Source organism: Hibiscus syriacus, unplaced genomic scaffold (genome assembly GCF_006381635.1).
Source record: "Hibiscus syriacus cultivar Baekdansim isolate YM2019G1 unplaced genomic scaffold, ASM638163v2 tig00110655_pilon, whole genome shotgun sequence".
Lineage (NCBI taxonomy): Eukaryota > Viridiplantae > Streptophyta > Magnoliopsida > Malvales > Malvaceae > Hibiscus > Hibiscus syriacus.
Genome location: NW_024062815.1, coordinates 313472 through 331975, shown reverse-complemented (window position 1 = coordinate 331975; position 18504 = coordinate 313472). Strand labels below are relative to the sequence as shown.

Genomic DNA, 18504 nt, shown 5'->3' with positions numbered 1-18504 from the left:
ACAACACTTTTTTCTTCAGCCATTTTTCTCAAAACTAATTTTGGGAGAAGAAATTTTTTCTCTTAATCGGGTGAACTAAGAGAGGCCGAGATGTTTTTCGTGGAGGCTTACGATTCAAACCGTTTGTGATCACCATTAGTCGTTGCTGCTTTTGTTATTTTTTAAGGAACCCATTGTAAGTATTCACATCTTTTCCTCTCAATTTCGATTTTTTTGTACTTGGATCGCCCGTGAGATCGTCAAATTTTATTTCTCTGTGCCATGGGATATGCCAACTGTCCCAATATTTTTGTTTTATGTTCTATGTATTTGTAGTTATGGGAACACACAACAAAAGAAAATGTGAAAAAAGACAACAGTGTTGAAGTTAAAGAGGTTATTTATTAAACAAATGACTAAATGCACTAATTCTGTGTATTGAACATTCAGTATTTCCCTTTTCCAGACAGGAATCTGTCCAGAAATGAATCATCGCCGGGTTCATCCTTGGTGAATACCCCGTTCGAGAATTGTATTTGGCTCATGTAGGAGCCAATCGGCTTTCCCGATCTCGAGAACCCGAAGCCACCATCATTGTGCTGCAGCATGTCCAAGGTAATTCCAGAGTTGGTGTAACTTATACTGTTAGGTTGACTGGGGACAGCTGAAGGCCTAATAGGCATGGCAATGGGAGCATTAACGTTGTTCACGGTTGTGGTTGAAGGCCTGTTCATCGCGTAGCCGCTTCCACGTGCGGCCGGAACATCATGGTTGTGCTTCCCTTCGTAAGTTGTTATCACGGCTCTCAAATCATGGGACGCTCGTTCAACGTGTTTTCTAACCGGACAAACTATCATGGTACATTTGTAGTAGCTCCTGCAAGACATTGATGAACACCAACAATATCAGCTACACATTCAATTTCCTATCAGTACACAATTAGGTGGATAGTAAATGAAATTGCCCTGGATTGGGGTTCCCCTTGACTACTTTCAGCCCATACTTCCTACACCTATACCTATCGTCAAGAATGTCGATATCGCTCTTCGTTTGCACCACTATTTTTGGCTCTTTCACAGCTTTGCTACCGCAACCGACGATACCGTCGATCTCGTCTTCACCTTTCCTGCAAAAGAACATAAAACCATAACCAAGAGCGGACACATCAATGGTGCGAGTCTATTGTTTTCGTCTAGGCCAAGCTTACCATCTTTTGGAATAGGGTTCATTTTCGTTGATGTCATACCATTACTTGTTGTTGAAGTTCTGTCGAACTCGTCTTCATCAACGGAACCGATGTCTCATCCTGCAACAGAAAGGAGCCGACCGATCGATCTGATATCTCGGACGACGAAGTCCGAGGACCTCTAGTCGATCGAGGCTTGGGATGGTTATGGCTACCTTTGTAAACAATCTCGGTTATCTGTCCGTCCAAAGAAGTCTCCATTTTTTTTTCCTCGTGGGACAATTCGGGTACGTGCACTTGTAATAATAACTCCGTGAACTTGAACCCTTTCATTTGCTTTTATCCGTATTTCCTCCTGTTATACCCGTCTTCAACCTTCTTGTTATTCAACTCGGGTTGTTGCTTCACGGTCTCACCGAAACTCCACGCCGGTTGCTCCACCGAGACCATGTCAGTCGACGGTGGCGGCCTCGGCTGCGGTTTGAGTACTTGGATAGAGAAATCAAACGCCTTGTAAACACATAAAAAACAAGAGTTAATTACCATTTATATAACATGAAATAGCGATTCAATTGGAGATGATTAAGAAGCATACATGCGAGTCCAGGAAATCAGTGGGACTAAAAGCAGAACAAGGGGAAACAAGAGCTTGGGAGGTTGGCAACGGAGGAGGAGCAAATGATTTGAAGTTCGGGACTTGAAGCGCCGGCCAGGCAGCGGCGGCTTGGTTAACGGTGTCCATGTGCATGAAATGAGAAGAAGCTGCCATGGAATAGATTGAGAATCAGAAGGGTGTTGGCTTAAATCAAATCGAACTGATTAAACAAAATAAAAACATAATTCAAAATTAAAAATAAAAACACTTCCATTGATAATTGAATTAACAGAAGGGCATAATCAATACTGATGCTTATAGCCTTATACTTTGAGAAACCAGCAAATATATTTTGAAGGTTAGGGACCAAATATAACATAAACAGTAGTTTAGGGATGTTAGGTAGAATTAGCCCTAATTATTTATGAAGGAAAAATCCAAGCCGGTCCTTTTTGCATCCACCTGGTTTTGCTAAGTTAGTCCATCTCCACCACTAGGGTTAGGAATAGGCCAGACCGGCCTACAGAGACCTACGGCCTGACCTACATAAAGTCTGGTTGGTCTGACCTATTTAATAAAAAGGTCAGACTCAGACTTTTTAAAAGCCTATTAATTTAAATAGCTCAGGCTTAGGATTATTATTAAGCCTTATAAGTATGATAGGCCGACCTATTTAGAGTGACTACTTTGTAAAATGCACCTAAATTAGAGTGACTTAATAGACACTTTACTCTAAAATTAGTGACTAAACTAGAAATATTTGGCTAAACTATAGGGTCTAGAAGGTAATTAAGCCTAAATATAATATATAAACATAAAACTAAACAAACTCCATTTCCCCGTTTCTTTCTCTCTTCATCTCTCCCCTCCAATCATCTCTCACGAGCGGGTCCCCCAGCATTTCTTCATTCATTTTTATTATATATTCATTAAAACAAATAGAATATCAACAAATGGAGCATGGAGAGTATGGACGCCTGGGCGGCAACAATTTGATGGTGTGCTAGTGTAGGCGTCGGGAACAACAATGTATGATGTTGATCTTGAGTACTGTGCAGACAGGTATGTGGGACAAAAATTAGTGTTTAAAATACTTATATTATTTTTTTGGGTACCAATATATATGTGTCCAACTAAATTAACGTTAGATTAAAAATTAAATCAAATTATATATTAAGGGTTGTTTAAACTATTATAGGTGTGTTATTTTTTTTAGTAAAAATAACTATCAAATGAATATTAAATGTTTATTGTGAAACAAGCTTTTAAACAGGCCAGACTTTTAAACAGGTCAGACCGAACCAAAATAAAAGCCTTTGACAGGCTACAGGTCAAGCTCAGACCTACAAAATTCATCGTAGGCTAGGCTGAGGCCTATTAAAACCTAATCTGGCCTGGCCTATTTTCATCCCTATCCACCACAAAGCAGGGTTGCTTAGCTCATCTTAATATTATATTATCTTAATTTGTTATATAATCCTTGAATGTTTCCATGTTTTTATTTCAAGGCTCTTTGATAAAATATTATAGGTGAAATATTTTTTTAGAGAAAAAAACGTTTAAATAGTATTTATTTTAGATTTTTTTTAGAGATAATTGTCCTTGAAATTTTAGATTTTCCTGTTCATTTCCAATTGATAGTATGTTTTCGACCCTAAAATTTTATAAGTTCAATCTCTTCTAAATTTTTATTTAACCCCTTGCATAAAATGATACCTTACGAGTTTTGATCTATTTCGATACCTAAACTTTCACATTTTTAAAACCATACATAACATTTAATTTTCATTTCATTTAAATATCTGGCGTTAAAAACAGCACATTTAATACCTTAATTATCAGTTTTGACTATTTTTAGTACTTAAACTTTTTAATTTTTTCAGAACTTAACCTAAATTTAAACGAGTTACTAAAATGGATTTTAAACGAAATACTAAAATGAAACAAAAACTAAAGATTTTAATGGCGGAATACTAAAATGAAACAAAAACTAAACTTTAAATATGATTTTGAAAAAAAATCAAAAGTTTGAGTACTAAAACAGATCAAAACTGATAATTTAGGTATTAAACACGTAATTTACCCAAAATTTTAACAATAGTTTATTTTTTTTCCTTCAAAAAATCATAATCCAACAGCGTCTAAAGACAACATCAACAGATTATCTTACGATTGATAAACACATGCCATGTGTAATTTTTCTTAAACAAACCAAACACCTAAAAAAACACTATTTATGGGGAAAATTAAAAGAAAATATTGTTACAGCACAGGAACATTCAAGGAGACAAAACAGCCACGACAACCCTGCACATAATCACAAAAGGCATTACTTTCCGTACAAAGGACTAAAAGGTTCATCATGCATCAAGTAATTCATGTTGCAGTCAGATGAGATGCAATCAACAACAGCACCGGCAGCGACAACTATGTAAATGCGCCGCTTTTACGTATCGAATGCAAAATGTTAGGACTGATTAAAAGTGATAAACAAGAATCAAAATGAGCTTTCTACCTAGTTTATCAGAAGCTTTGCAAATGTGAACTTAGATTCCGCCCGGAGACCACTTAAGCAAGGGTGGAAATATAAGTGCGAACACATAAAGCAGCTGCATATCTGTTGAGCGTCTCAAAAATGGCTTGAGGGAATAAAATAGGGCTCTTCTTTGTTTTAGCTCAAACATGTTGAGATAGGGATGGCAGTATGACCCGAACCCGACGGGGAAACCCGAAACCCGGTCAAGTTTGGGTCGGGTTGAATGATATCGGGTTCGGTTTCGGGGATTTTTTCGGGGATTTTTTCGGGTCGGGTTCGGGTTCGGGGAAAGGTATCCCCGCCCCGCCCCGATTATATATATATTTTTATATTAATTATATATAATATTTTCGGTTCGGGTATAATATTTCGGGTCGGGTTCGGGGATGGGGCAAAAAAATCCCCGACGGGGCGCCCCGATAAAAAACACGTCGGGGATCGGGTCGGGTCGGGGATTTATTTCGGGGGGACGGGGCGAGCAAAACCCGCCCCGAACCCGACCCGTTGCCATTCCTATGTTGAGATCTCTATAAATGAAGTGAAGCTTGAGATTGTATCGGCTTGTTAGAGAAGTAAACCTACTTGATCAAGCTATTAATGAGCCACCAGTACATGAAGAGCTCGGTTTGACTTATCACAACTAAAACCCAGCATTCCCCTTTAGCTACATTCCTCAAAAGAAATGAGACAGAGCATACGAGTTAGCTCGTAAATGAGTAAGGTAATTGAGGCTCTTCCCATCCATCTTTAGTTGAGTAATCCCACTAAACAATTCCTATTATCAACCTAGTAGAAGTGTCCTATAAGTGGGATAAGGAGAAATATAACACGTAATCCGTGGCTAGTTCAAACACAAGAATAAGTGTCACCAAACCACGTAAAACGAACATCTTCTAACAGAAGAAAAGGAATTTCAGTCTGACCATAGTCCAAACCGAAGATATAAATGGTTTCATCACTCAAATTACAAAATTGTAAGTTTGTGACAGGGAATGCTTGGTCCTTGTGCTGCAACAGTCCAGGAAATTCTATTTCTATTCAAAACCATGCACAGATTTAGGTGAATTTGTAGCAAATAATAATGAAATAACCAAGCATGGAAAGCTCTTGGTTCTATTCTACTACAGAGTAAAGCCAGTTTGGATCGCGCATATCTACTATATAAGGTAGGAGAGAAATGTGCGACTACATGAGAGAGGAAAGGGTAGACGAGAGCGAGCCTTAATTTAAGAGATTCTATGTACAGTTTGTGATAGGACATAAGGTTCAATAAAATGTGTCGAGAAACACATAAATAACCAATTATGCACTTCCCGGGGTATAGGAATTGCTGAATAGGCATAAGAGAATGTTAAAGTTAGATTACAAGCAAGATGTAAATTTGTGGCAGATCCATGCTCAAATACTACATAAAAGGACCAGGTACAAGCCTAAGAATAAAATGTTAAATCTAACATTAAAAGAAAAAAAATGCATCTTCAGCATTCTGAGGTCAAATCCACGCCAGAAGTTAGGGATGGAGAACTGAATTGTGTAACTGAATCGGCGGCAGGAAAACTTAGGACTATTTTTATTCAATGTTCAGTGTAGTGAAAAAATGCGAGTTAAGCAAAAGAAGACCAAAGGAGAATGATAAGGGGCTCTAAAACTGAATTATCGGATTATTATTCTATAATATTCACTACTTGAAGAACACAATTTAATCGAAAGGACAAAGCAGATCACTAAGGCAACTCACAGTTCTAAATGTTATAAACGCAGAGACCAAAGTATGTTAACTCAAGAATCGCCCTTGATTTCATCCGAATCGGAATCGCTTGCATTATAACCTGATAAATACTCAGAGCAAACATCAAAAGCAATCAACTATCAACTAAATTTCAGTCAACAATAACAAGGTGATGAAGATATTGATATTTACAGAGGTGAACCTGGATGCTTGTCGCTGACTTTCCAAACCGAAGGGCGCAGCCTCGATGCCCTTGTCATCCAAATTCTTCCCTTTAATCCCAATATACCAAAGCAATTAAGAATAAGATAAGAAGAATCCAAAACCCTGTTGCTGCTCTAAGTTAATGTCGGAACCCATAAAATAAAGACAAAAGCTTGAAACTTTCTTTATATAATAATGAAATTTAAACATAAAAATGGAAAATTTTCAAAATTCATCAGTAAATTTTGTACATTCTACAAAGCAATCATAACAGAGAAGAATAAACCCTAAATCCCATCCAAAGTGAAACAAAAAGAAGAAAGCTTTAGGAACCTAATAAGAGGGTAAAGGAAAGAAAGAAAAAACCTTTTGGGCATCTCGGGGAATCCCATAGCCGCTATAATACATTTGACTGACGAACCTGCATGTTAACGTCCCCGGCTTTGGCTTCCTTGAGAGTGTCTTTGAACCACCGCTTGACGCAATCGGAGACAACCTCGGAGAGAGGCAGGCGTTGAGTGGCGCTGGAGCTCTCCATCTACTTCTTGGGATTGGGTTTGTCGCTCTCCAGCTACTTCTAGGGATTGGGTTTGTTTTCACTGATAATCCGCCGCTGCGGCTGCGTTGGGGGTTTGGGCTTTATCGCTGCGTTGAAGGAGGTGACTTTTGCGAGACGATGAAGCATGTTAGTTGCGCTGGGCAGCCATTTTCCCATAAATTGAATTTAAACCTATGCAAATAGGAAAAAACAAGTTAGTGAAAATGAGTTGTGTCCTAATAAAGAAGACAAAATCAATCACCTTCCTTTTTTTTTTGGGTAAACTACTTATTTAGTCACCCAGTTATTTATGTAGTTTCATTTTGGCTACCTAATTAATTTTTTAAATCATAATCATTGTTATATTTTACTTTCATTTTGATCACTCGCCGTAAAAAAACTCACGTGGTGCTGACATGTTATCATAAGATAATGACACATCATCATTAAAAAAAATAAAAACATTACATCAATAGTTCTGTTTATTTTTAACGACATATAACTAAAATGAAACTAAAACATAACATGAGGTATAATTTAAAAATAATAATTGACTGACCAAAACAAAATCGTGCGAATAGATAGATGACTAGCTATATAGTTTACCCTCTAATTTACTTTTTACTCTTATAAATTTTAATAAATTATTTGCTATATTAATAGTTTTTTTAATATTTATAAATAAATGAATATTTTAAAAATGAAATAGAGAAAATAAAATAATCTGGACCAACCAGGATCGCACACATGGTCTTGATAAGTGAGTTTCCAAATGAGGATTTTCTGCATACATAAGGATATTGCTTAAACGATATCAAATTGTTTATCACTTAGACCAACCGTTTGTTGCATTCACAATTTTCTTTCCCTCTAATGAACTCGATTTGATTTCGAAGATAGACCGACAGCAACTCGCAAAAGTTGATGGAGTGTGTTTTCCCTTTTTTTTTTTCCAACGAGATGAAAGTGTTTTTTTTTGTTTATAATAAATTATGGGTAAATTATATTGACTATCACCGAACTTTAAAGGTGTTGTTATTTGGTCACTAAATCTAAAAATTTTCATTGAAATCACTACACTTTAAAGAAAATTATTTTGATCACTGGACCGTTAAATCATTTTGGCCATTTTCTTACCAATGCTGCCATCTTAGTAGATGACATTAATTTAATAAATGAAATGAAATGTGGCCAATTATTGACAAAAATATTATGCAGAGCGAACTGACCAAACATTATATTTTCCATTTTATGAAGCTTTATGATATCACAAGATAATTACGAAACGAGAAAAGAAGGAAATAAAAACAAATTTCAGTGCATCATCTACTTATGGCTACATAACAAACTTGGCCATTTAACTTTTCACAATTGCATTTCTCTCCTCATTCTTCAACAGCCAGCACCCAAAGTACTAGGAAGATCCATCCATTGATCGACCGTCGTTGACCACGGCTTTTACTCCGCTCTCTCCGATGCCAAATCGAGTAGTTTACGGAAGAACTGGTGAGGATATACAGGGGGCTGCTCTGCCAGTGCCTGAATATTATATCGTGCCACCGGAACAACTTAGATATGCCAGGAATGACATAGATTGAAGCATAAACAAGGCCTCATTCTCTCAATACCTAGTTGAACATAAATTTAACGCTGATTCGGGCAGCACGCGTTTACCTGATGTATCAACACAGTGGAAGGAGTCATTCCGGGCACTGTATTGACCTCTATGATCAAGACCTGCAACATGATCGATCCGCATCTTAACTTTGTTCGGCTCAGTCAAGCGCACTCTATGGCACGATGGAAGAACTTACCTCTCCAGTGTCAACATTAACAAATGCATCGATTCTTGAAAATCCTTCCAGTTGCAGGGTGTTGGCAATTAGTTCGATACGTTGTTTACATCGCCCCAAAGCCTCGTTACTGATCGAAGAAGAAAACTAATTCAATCGAAAGATCATTCCATGAAAAAGAAAAGGAAATGCATGGCATTGCCTTCAAAAGTATCAGAAATCCAATAATACATTACTGTAAGAGGGAATTAATACACCAATACTGAAGTGAGATGGATCTCATATTGAACTCTCAACAAGGAGGAAACTTGACAAACCTAATAATCGATACCGGGGAGGAGTCAGATTGATTCCAGTTCCACCTGTTAAGCAAAACTTTATCATTATTACAGATAACGCACGCTATATAATACATATACATATATATCCACGAACATTATTCGAAACAAAGTTTGCTCCTGTTGAAAGCTGCAACTTCGTTAATTACACGATAAATATGCAAACTAAGTCGAATGAAACAGCCCGACAAACCTTGGAATTTCTCCTCGAGTGACAGAATGTCACCGGTTTCCTTGACAGTTATGCTAGGACTCAACGAGTGCATTGATCCCCGTTTACCGATAACACCAACCGTTACTTCTACCCAGCGGCTGTGTCCTTTCCATAGAAGGCGTTGCGAATTTTCCGAAACAGTTTTGGATGAAAGAAAAATTTCATCTGTTTCCACAAAAGGTTCAAAGATCAAGAGATCTGGAGGAGGGTTTGGCATCTCAATCATTCCATGTGCCTACGCATTGTTCAAAAAGAAGTCGAATGGTTTTAATAAAAGGTCACAAATAATATTTTTGACATGTAATATGCAAGTGAAATAAGTTTTTACCCAACTTAGCATATTGCTCGAAAAATTTATCACTTGTTGCATATGCTAATCAATTAAGAAAGTATATGCATATATAATATCTGCAACTCATTATGCAGTGAGGAGAAAAAAGCTTTGAGTTTGTGTGACATATTGCCCCAGAATTTTTCACGGTTTCTGGTTAACGTCAGCTTGTAAGTATGGCACTTTCCTAGATCTTTTGCAGTCCGTTTAAAGGTTCTCAATAGTCCCGAAATCTACTGATCTGAGGGCAGATGAATTGAAGCAATGCTTTATACCTTTGAAAAGCTATTCGGAGGAATCCGTAGAAGGCAATCATCCAAGGCTTTTGTATACACTGCAAGGTCCTCTGCACAGCTGCATGTAGGAAATGATTAGAATCAGAATCATAATAATGAATAAAACCAAAGACTCTTGTATCGAATGACGTAGCTCTAGCTGATACGAAGATTATGAAAATTTCATAGTTGAATGGCAAAGGTAAGTCGGCGCTTGGCATTGAACAAGAAAGATAAACCTACCACAATCTTGCAACACCAGTAGAGCATCCGTCCCTCGCTGGTTTAATGCATAATGTTTCACACTGAAGCTTTGAAATTAGTTCATTCCAAGTCTGAAGAATGGGCATTTTCAACAAATCCTCTTTTTTCTTCACATCTTTGTTTATGGTAAGAATTCCCTGGTCTCTCAGCTGTCAATTTCCACGAACTAAGCGGCTTAGTAAATAAAAATCTATTCGAACCGATAATGAAACAAAGAAACGCTGTTTGACTTTCAAATATGTAATATTTGCTTACATACATGATCAAGAGCCAGAGAAGTTGCGACTTTATCCATGCAAATCTTCGAAGCCGTTATGCCAGGACCTTCGCAGGAAAGAGAATTCGAAAGAAATGAAAATCGATTAACCATAAAAAGAACAAATGCAACGTTGATATACAAGAAGCAACAAGGATGAACCTGTATAAGGAATTCCTTCAGCACCAAGCAAAGACTGAAGTGTGCCATCTTCACCGATGCCTCCATGCACTGCAATTAACATTAACTCGGTCATTGAAAACAAGCTGAAATGGATCTACTTTTTTAAAAAAGATAATATATCAGCATAATTTAAGAATTTCCCAAATACCCGAATTAGGCTATTGTTGCAACAAGAAATGGAATACATGGCAAATCATTTAGCATTTCCAACGAAACAGCTAAGAAACAAAACCTGCAATAAAAACTGTTGCATGGACTTCCTTGGCATACTGGATCCACTCCTTCAGTGAATATCTTGTTGGTAGCTCATCAGCTATGTCAAAACCAGTAAACCAACCATGTTTCGTCAAACCTTCTGCGAGTTCGTTCATCACTTGGTTTCTTAAGTGAGATGTCAAGGCAGCTCGAGCTGGCTCAATTGCCTCCATGCATGCATCGAGGACTTCCTCCGTTGTATGCCTCAACACAAGGGAGTAACTGTGTGTGTAACGCCCCAAAAAACCAGGTTAGTGACTAAAATGGAAGTTTTTGAAATTTGGTGATTCAAATTATGAAAATTTGAAAGTTTAAGGACTTAATTGGGAATTTTATTTAAGAGAATTGATTGATAAATTTGAAAAGATTGAAGGGAAAAATGGTCTTTTGACCATCAAGATAATTGTTGAGATGGGATATATATGTTACACGTGGGGATGAGGAAAAGAGAAAAAGAAAAGTTCCAGAGTTCTCTTCATCTTCTTCTTTCTTCCAACCGTGGAACCAAGTGGCTAAGGTGAGTTTTATTGTTAACTAATTATTCAGTGAATTTAAGAGTGGTTTTTGATCCTTAAGTGATACTTAAACTTAAGGAAAGCTTAAGTTAACTTCAAATCAAAGAATGAATGAGTTAGGAGAGATTAAAGATTATGAGTTTTTGAATGAAAACTTGGAATAGAGTTGATAAGTAGAATTGGAAGTTAAATTTGACTTGTCAATGGTCGAATTAAGAGATATGAAGTGATAGAATTGAATTTAGAACAAATAGAAAATTTGGTATGATTTTTAAATTCCATATGGAGGATGAAAGTTTGAGGATCAAGATGTGTTAAATGTCTAGAAATTTGTTTGAGTATGTATCCTTGAGTTAAGGGTATTAAGGGAGCTAAGTTATGAAGGATTTAAGTTGATTTGGAGTGATTTTCGGGCTTAAAAAGGAAAATATGGGCAAGGAGTAAGGGTATCGGTACCTGGAAGGTAGTATCGATACCACAGGTACTGATACCATAAGGGAGGTATCGATACCAGAGAAATATCAAATGTAATTTCGGTACCGATACCCGTCTTGGTATCGATACCCTCAGCTAGGGTAATACCAATAACCTATAGTGGGTACCGATACCTCTTCAAAGGGAAATTAAAAATAGACTTTTCTTTTAGATTAAGAAATTAAGGATTGAATTATAATAATTGGAATATATGATTATGTAGATATCGAGCACAAACAAGTTTCGGAATAACCGAAAGGTTAGAATTGATCAAGAAGAGAAATTAAGCCATAGGAATATTCGATAGCAAGTGAGGCCCAGGTGAGTGCATACTATAGATCTAGTTTAATAGAAACAAGACTTGTGATAAGTCTATTTCCTATATTAGTTTTCATGGTAAGGTAATCATGGACATGCATATGAGATAATTACTATGTACATATACATGCATGAGTTATATGTTTATATGATCTGATATATGCTATTTGATTAAAGTGTATATATGCAAATAAAGTATGTGATATGATATGAGATAGATGTTTACACATACATGTGATTACAAGAGAAATGATAGAAATACATGAATATATGCAACATAACAATAGTACTCATGATATGTGACATGAGAGCTATATGTATAGTTGACATGCCAAGAGTCGAGGGTTGCCTATGTCCTTCGGGACATATAGACAGGATTACCTATGTCCTTCGGGACATATGGACAGTTACCTATGTTCTTCGGAACATATGAATAGGTCCTTTGTGCACAACCTCAAAGTACTCACATACCTTGAGTTCTCAATAATGTACATGGGCTTATAAAAGATGTAACAAGTATATATATATATATGTTTTCATGTTTGCATGTTATTATGATTTATATTGATTCATATATGGCATAGTGGACTTATGATAAGTATAGTTATCATTGGATAGTTAATTGCCTGCTCATATTTATAGAAATTCTTTATTATATGTTATGCCTCACTAAGTCTATGACTTAGCGTGTAAGCGTTTTTACACGTAGATTCAAAGGAGCAGGAGGATCAAGTTTAGGAATTTGCAGAGCAGCGTATCTTCACTCAAAGATCAGATCAGAAGTAAATTCACAGTATGTACTTTGTTGTGTAAAAGTGTTGGCATGTAACAGGTGTAATTTACATATGCTATGATCAGTTTTGTAATATTTTGGTCGTACTTATGTAAATGGTCAGCGTTATATTAATGAAAGTTTAAATTCTTTATTAGTTTTTACAAATGTATAGGTTTGAAAAGTCAACGTGACACCTCAAATTCGTATCCGGGTCGGATACGAGTTGGGGGTGTTACAGTGTGAGAGAGAGATAATTTCATTTGTCAAATTAGATTAACAAGATATGACGAGACCAACCAATAAGTGAAATAATCAGAATTCCAAGATTAGCTTCTACCATGACAGATCAACAAGCAATGAGAAAAAATGAAAATGGAGAGGCCATCAGAAAATATGATGTGGCCAGATATATAAAAGCTATACTTACGGTAACGACCAAACTTCAATGGAGCTCAAATCAGGGTCCAATTTATCTGAATCTGTAGTAGATGAATGGCCAATCGAGCGAGCAAGCAAAAAGGGAGTTACGTCAAGCTGTAGACACCAACATTACATATCTCATACAGTGCCATACCTATAAAATATTTGGATCATAATATAAATGTCACCAACTTACATCGTCAAATCCTTGCAAATTGAGCCAAACATTAGTTCCACTCATAAGGGATACCTGCCGCTCCGATGTGTCTCCTCCAAGAATTACAAAGACTTTACGAAAGCCTTGATGCCCTTTCTTTGAGGGTTTTGAATTTTTCTGCAGCTGACCTGATTTACTACTAAATGTTGCAAGCTCAGGAAACTTCAAGCAAGCTCGATAGATAATGCTTCGCAGAATGTTCGAATGAGAAAATCCAACCTGGAAAAATGTTGCATGTACCAAATCACAAGAACAAGTAATGAATCACAAAATTCTCCTACCTTGACTCTACTCATGCAATATTATCTGCAAATCAGTCAGAACCGATGAACCATAAAGATAGGATAAAAGCTTCCATACTTTTAAATACCATAAGTCATTTCATAATCATACAAAGTAGCCATAAGGGCTCAATAGACCGTAAATTTTGGCTCTATACTACAAAAGATTGCTACCTAAAGAAGTTATTTCTAATTGCACGGTACATTTAAGTGGGGTTACTTCTACAGGCCATTGCCAGACATATGATAGATCTTTTCCATGCCATATAGAAGCTATAATGAATGCTTGCACAAAACACCAGCAAAACTTCTATTTTTATTCAGAAGTACCTTTGAAGCTTGCTGAAACAAGAAACTTGTCTGTTCCATCCCACTAATCTGAAAGATAATAAGGAAAACTCGTTACGAGTTCTAATGAACTTCAAACCAGCAGGTAAAGTAAAAATCAAAGATGATCTTACCAAGTTGATGTCAGTAAATAGAACTGTGCCAAATTCTGTCATTCCAAATTTATCTTCAGAAGCAGCTGATGTTTTTGTGGAAGAGGGCAAAAACCACCCATCAATTCGAGCAAAATGACGCAATCCAAGCCTTTGAAATAACAAAGATGCCCCTTCTCGGATAGTTTTAATTATTTCAATAGGAAAACGAGGAGGAGTGTGATATGCAACCTTGAATTACAGAAATATTTTTGAATTAAGAAGACAATCATATTAATTAATTATCATGTGGGAACTCAAAACCATAAAGATTATACACTCATTCTTAGTCTGGCAAGTGTGACCAGTGTATCTAGATAGAAAATTAGGGATGTAGTAATGAAAGACCTGTTGTGTGGGAAGATACTTCCTTCTATAATTAAAAATTGCATCTTTCTCCTTTAAATCACCACTACCTTGAAATTGAAGCTCCACCTGGGCCACAGATTCCATTGTGTTAAATACCGAATCACCGACCAAGCTGGAGTAAGAATTACTCATTCATCCAAGACTATATATGAAAAAATTGTTCAAGATATTAATCTATGAAGATAAGAAGCATGTGGGGATGAAAAGTATAAGATATTTTTATGACCAAAAACTAAATCCATGGAGATAAAAATTTATATCGAAGGAGTACTTGAATATGTTCTAACCTCCTTTGAAATTCTAACAATTATTTTCACTCTTTATTAGTCAAAGTTTAGCTCCTAACAGTTAAACTTTGAAAAGTAATGGTTCAAAATAAGCCTCTAACGTGATAAGATTACTCATGCCAATTTTCAAGGGACTCCCCCCCTAGAAGGTGGAAACAAAGAATACACGTAATGATAGAAAACTTGTATTTGCGTATAGTCCATCTTATGGTAAGTTCACGTAAGAAACAACAGTATCTAGGCTACCTCAGTTGGCAGTAGCACAACAGGTTGACAATCAAAACCATGGCCCACATCAAGAACAATGGCTGTGAATTCACTCCCTCCTTCAAGAAATAATTCAACGAGCACTCTATCATCGATTCCCTTTCCATGAAAAAGAAAACAGAATTCATTAGTTACAGCAATGTCAGCTTCAAAGGATCATTTCTAAGTCAAGAATTAATCAATCCTGTTTGTCGAAACTTCAGGACAGTTTCAACAGAAAGATTATGTTCAAGTTTTACTTCATTCTTCCAAAAGAAATGAAAATTCTCTCGAATTATCCATTGATAGAAGATAACAGAATACAAAACAATATACCGCACAAAAGTATTTGCATATTTAGAAGAATTTTTCAGGATAATAGGAAGTGAGGCCTTATATAAACCAAACTTACTTGTGCATCCTCATGCATTGGCTGGATCCTAGATTTCAGATGATAACAGCAGATTAATATTGAGTATGAAAACCGGATATACCTGTGAAATAATTTCATTGGCCTTTGTAAGTGAATCTTCAACTCCATATGCAACTGTGACACCAATGCTTGATCCTGCTCTTGCTGGTTTGACCTAGAAAAATATGTTATCATTAAACTTCAAGGCATAAGGTATGTCAAATTAACACACTATGGGTAGAGCAGAAAGTATGACTTACCACAACCTTCCCGGTGTTAGAGTCCAAATGGTTGCTTGCAAACCATTCGGATAATTCATCTCGATTCACTTCATTTCCCTAAAACACCCTCAATATTTCAACAGCGCAAATTACAATAAGATACATTTACTTCCAAAATGCTTATACAAGTTCTACTATTAAAAAGAAATGTTTTCCTCAGTTCTAAACTATACAAGTAAAGAGACGGCTTTTAGATACAGGGATCATATATAACTTTACTGCAGCACATGTATAAAATGTCGCAAACTTAACCAGGTTTTCTGAATATTTGATTTTGGCTTAGAATTTCCTACATTATATACATCTAGATCAAAATTTTCCACCAAAGAAGGCAACTATAGAGCTTTATAAATAAATAGTTCAAGGAAGTATCTTAGCATGTAGGTAAAAGTGAATCAGGTAAAGCACTTCAGAACTTCAATAACCTCCCAAAATCATCTTTAGGAACAATAAGATTGAAGTAAAAATAATTGAGAATCAATATAGCAGGAGCCAAATATGAGCCAATAGAGATGCTATCACCCAATAAACATATATATCAAACATTTGAAAATGTGCACATCTGTGCATAATGCTGTGTTCTGCAGCGATTATACACATGAAAGCCTGAATATGTATCTACGACGAATTAAAAAAAAAGAATCAAGAAATCTTAAGAAAGTTACCTGCACTAAGAAACTTGGTACTGTTACAAATCCATGTTTGCCAAGGCCCACGGAGGCATCATACTGCAATAAATTAAAGAAAAAAGAGAATTAGCATTACAGAATACAGCCAATTAACCCTCATCTGTAAGAGTTATTAGGAATTAGATGAGTCGGGGTATACTTTAAGTTACATATCAATAGCGAATGATAAGATTTATTAGGACCTCCCTTTAATTTATAAACAGGGGATTAAGTAAAGATCATCAAGCAAGTTGCATGTTCTTTTTACCACATGCAGCTAGGCCAACAATACAATACCTTGTCTAGGACTGATCAGGTTATCTAAATTGCAGATGATCAAATGTACATGATAAATTCTTATGTTATAAGTGTCTCGGCATCCCCAGATATAGCAAGTCTAATCAACAAATTACAATATGCAAGACCACTGGTTTCTAACTCCAGTTTACATTAGGTGCTTAGGCTTACACAAGAAGTAGAAACAGATTAATCATGGTGATATGAGAAATAAAGTTCCTGAACCTTGTCAAATGCTTGTCGACACTCCTTGGATCCCGTGCCAACAAATGGAACATTATATTTTTCCAACAGCTCCTGAATAATCAGTCAATAACATGAAGTATACTTGTATTATTTAACATGCTGTGCAATAGAAAACCTGAAAAGTAAAAAAATTGTTCGTCTGCAATTGATAACAAAGAATCATAGTAATGTACCTGTATGCCACCATCTTCACCGAACCGACCATGTATTACAGGGAAAACTATGTCCACCGAGACAGCTAGATGCTCGGCAAATTCAGACAAAGACTGGAAACCTTGGGCAAGACTGCAAAAGATGGAGAAATTCAATAACCTTTCAAGACAACTTCTATATTAGTGTACAATTAGGAACGTAGTAGTAATATGAACTTGCTCACCTTTCGAGCTTAAAATCAAAATCCGAAGGAGTGTTCGAGTATACCTAAAGAAGTAATTTAGTCACAAAATTAAGGGACTAATCAGTGATAAAATTTATCCACTAAAATGTAACAAAAGAATAGAGCTGACATGCATTACCACCATTACTTGAAAGTACAAAGTACAAACCTGAGCAGAGGATATTGCAAAGGCATTGAGATGATCATCAATGTAATAGCAGCTGACATGCAAATCCTCTCCCTGAAATTAAAAACAATAAGCATTATATATGTGTGAACTGACACTCAGTATTATAATGAATTGAAGTGAAGTGGGTTGACCTGTATGTGATCAAGCACTGATCGAGCAGAGTTCAAGGAAATCCCACGCTCCGCCGATGGACCGCCACATATCACACCAACTCTCAACACCCGACTTGTATCCTCTTTACCTCCCAGCACAGCGTCCGCCACCTGAGCGGTGGCGCGTGTGACTCCAACTCCCACAGTTTTTGAAGAAGAAGAAGAAGCAGTAACTAGTTTCCGGGTGAACCCAGAAAGCGAGTTCGAGGAGGGATGAAGAGAGGGTGATGTGGTGTTCCGGCATGGGTTGTTGAGCACCAGTAAGGAGCGACTGGAGCCATAACAGAGGGACGCCATGGGGGAAAGAGGAAGGATTCGTAGATGAAGAGAAAGGAATCTTAAAACATAGTATAAATAACGAAAGAAGTTGGTGGGCAATTTGTTTTGTTCTTCTTTATTTTGATTAAGAATTTGATAACCGGCGGCACAGTGACAGAACTTCGATTCGTTTGTTTCTTCCTGGAATCTCTTCGTTGTGCTTTTATGATTACACTTTTATTTAATTTCTCAACCACCCCAAAAAGTGAAGACCGAGTTGGGCCGCATAATACTTGGGAGTTCACCGTTGCTACAATCAGTCATCAGTTAGTTATCTTGGAGTAACTGCTGTATAAACTCCGGTACTTCTCATAATTCATCTTCGTTGTTATTTTCCCGTTTTCACGTGGTAGGGATAAGTAAAATTTGACTGACAAATATTAAAATTTTAAATGCAATTTGGCATTAAAAAATTTGATTTGATTTGATGACTGGCAATTTTATAAATTTAATTAAATTAAAAAAATATATATTTGAGTCGAGCTATAAAATAAAATTTGAATAATT

At 36.5% G+C, this 18504-nt stretch overlaps 1 protein-coding gene and 2 pseudogenes across 2 annotated transcripts; all 3 read right to left on the bottom strand.

The window, feature by feature from the left end:
• Nucleotides 1–425: 425 nt before the first annotated feature.
• Nucleotides 426–1934, bottom strand: LOC120137265 (annotated as a pseudogene).
• Nucleotides 1935–3962: 2028 nt separating this feature from the next.
• Nucleotides 3963–7013, bottom strand: LOC120137258 (annotated as a pseudogene).
• Nucleotides 7014–8061: 1048 nt separating this feature from the next.
• LOC120137252 lies at nt 8062–18150 on the bottom strand. Of its 2 annotated transcripts, XM_039153053.1 has the most exons (24): nt 17659–18148; nt 17507–17578; nt 17338–17381; nt 17135–17246; nt 16941–17012; nt 16416–16478; nt 15730–15807; nt 15552–15644; nt 15058–15177; nt 14504–14590; nt 14138–14347; nt 14007–14054; nt 13375–13614; nt 13186–13292; nt 10654–10898; nt 10401–10469; nt 10242–10306; nt 9962–10131; nt 9719–9797; nt 9092–9347; nt 8874–8922; nt 8582–8690; nt 8442–8504; nt 8062–8306 (listed from the first exon to the last, which is right to left on the bottom strand). In XM_039153053.1, the coding sequence occupies exons 1-24, from the start codon at nt 17974–17976 to the stop codon at nt 8226–8228; spliced, it is 2850 nt and encodes a 949-aa protein (XP_039008984.1). In that variant the 5' UTR covers nt 17977–18148; the 3' UTR covers nt 8062–8225. The 2 variants fall into 2 exon arrangements, 1 of the variants encoding a protein (XP_039008984.1); XR_005517421.1 differs by lacking the exon at nt 8062–8306 and having other exon boundaries at nt 8439–8504; nt 8878–8922; nt 17659–18150.
• Nucleotides 18151–18504: the final 354 nt, after the last annotated feature.

Bases quoted from the DNA above. Each gene is read 5' to 3' on its own strand.
- LOC120137252 (XM_039153053.1), bottom strand. From the start codon at position 17,976: ATGGCGTCCCTCTGTTATGGCTCCAGTCGCTCCTTACTGGTGCTCAAC. The intron at 16,479-16,940 runs GTTCAGGAACTT...AATTTATTGCAG, and splicing joins GTCGACAAGCATTTGACAAG to TATGATGCCTCCGTGGGCCT. The intron at 15,178-15,551 runs GTATATCCGGTT...TTTCATGGAAAG, and splicing joins CCAATGAAATTATTTCACAG to GGAATCGATGATAGAGTGCT.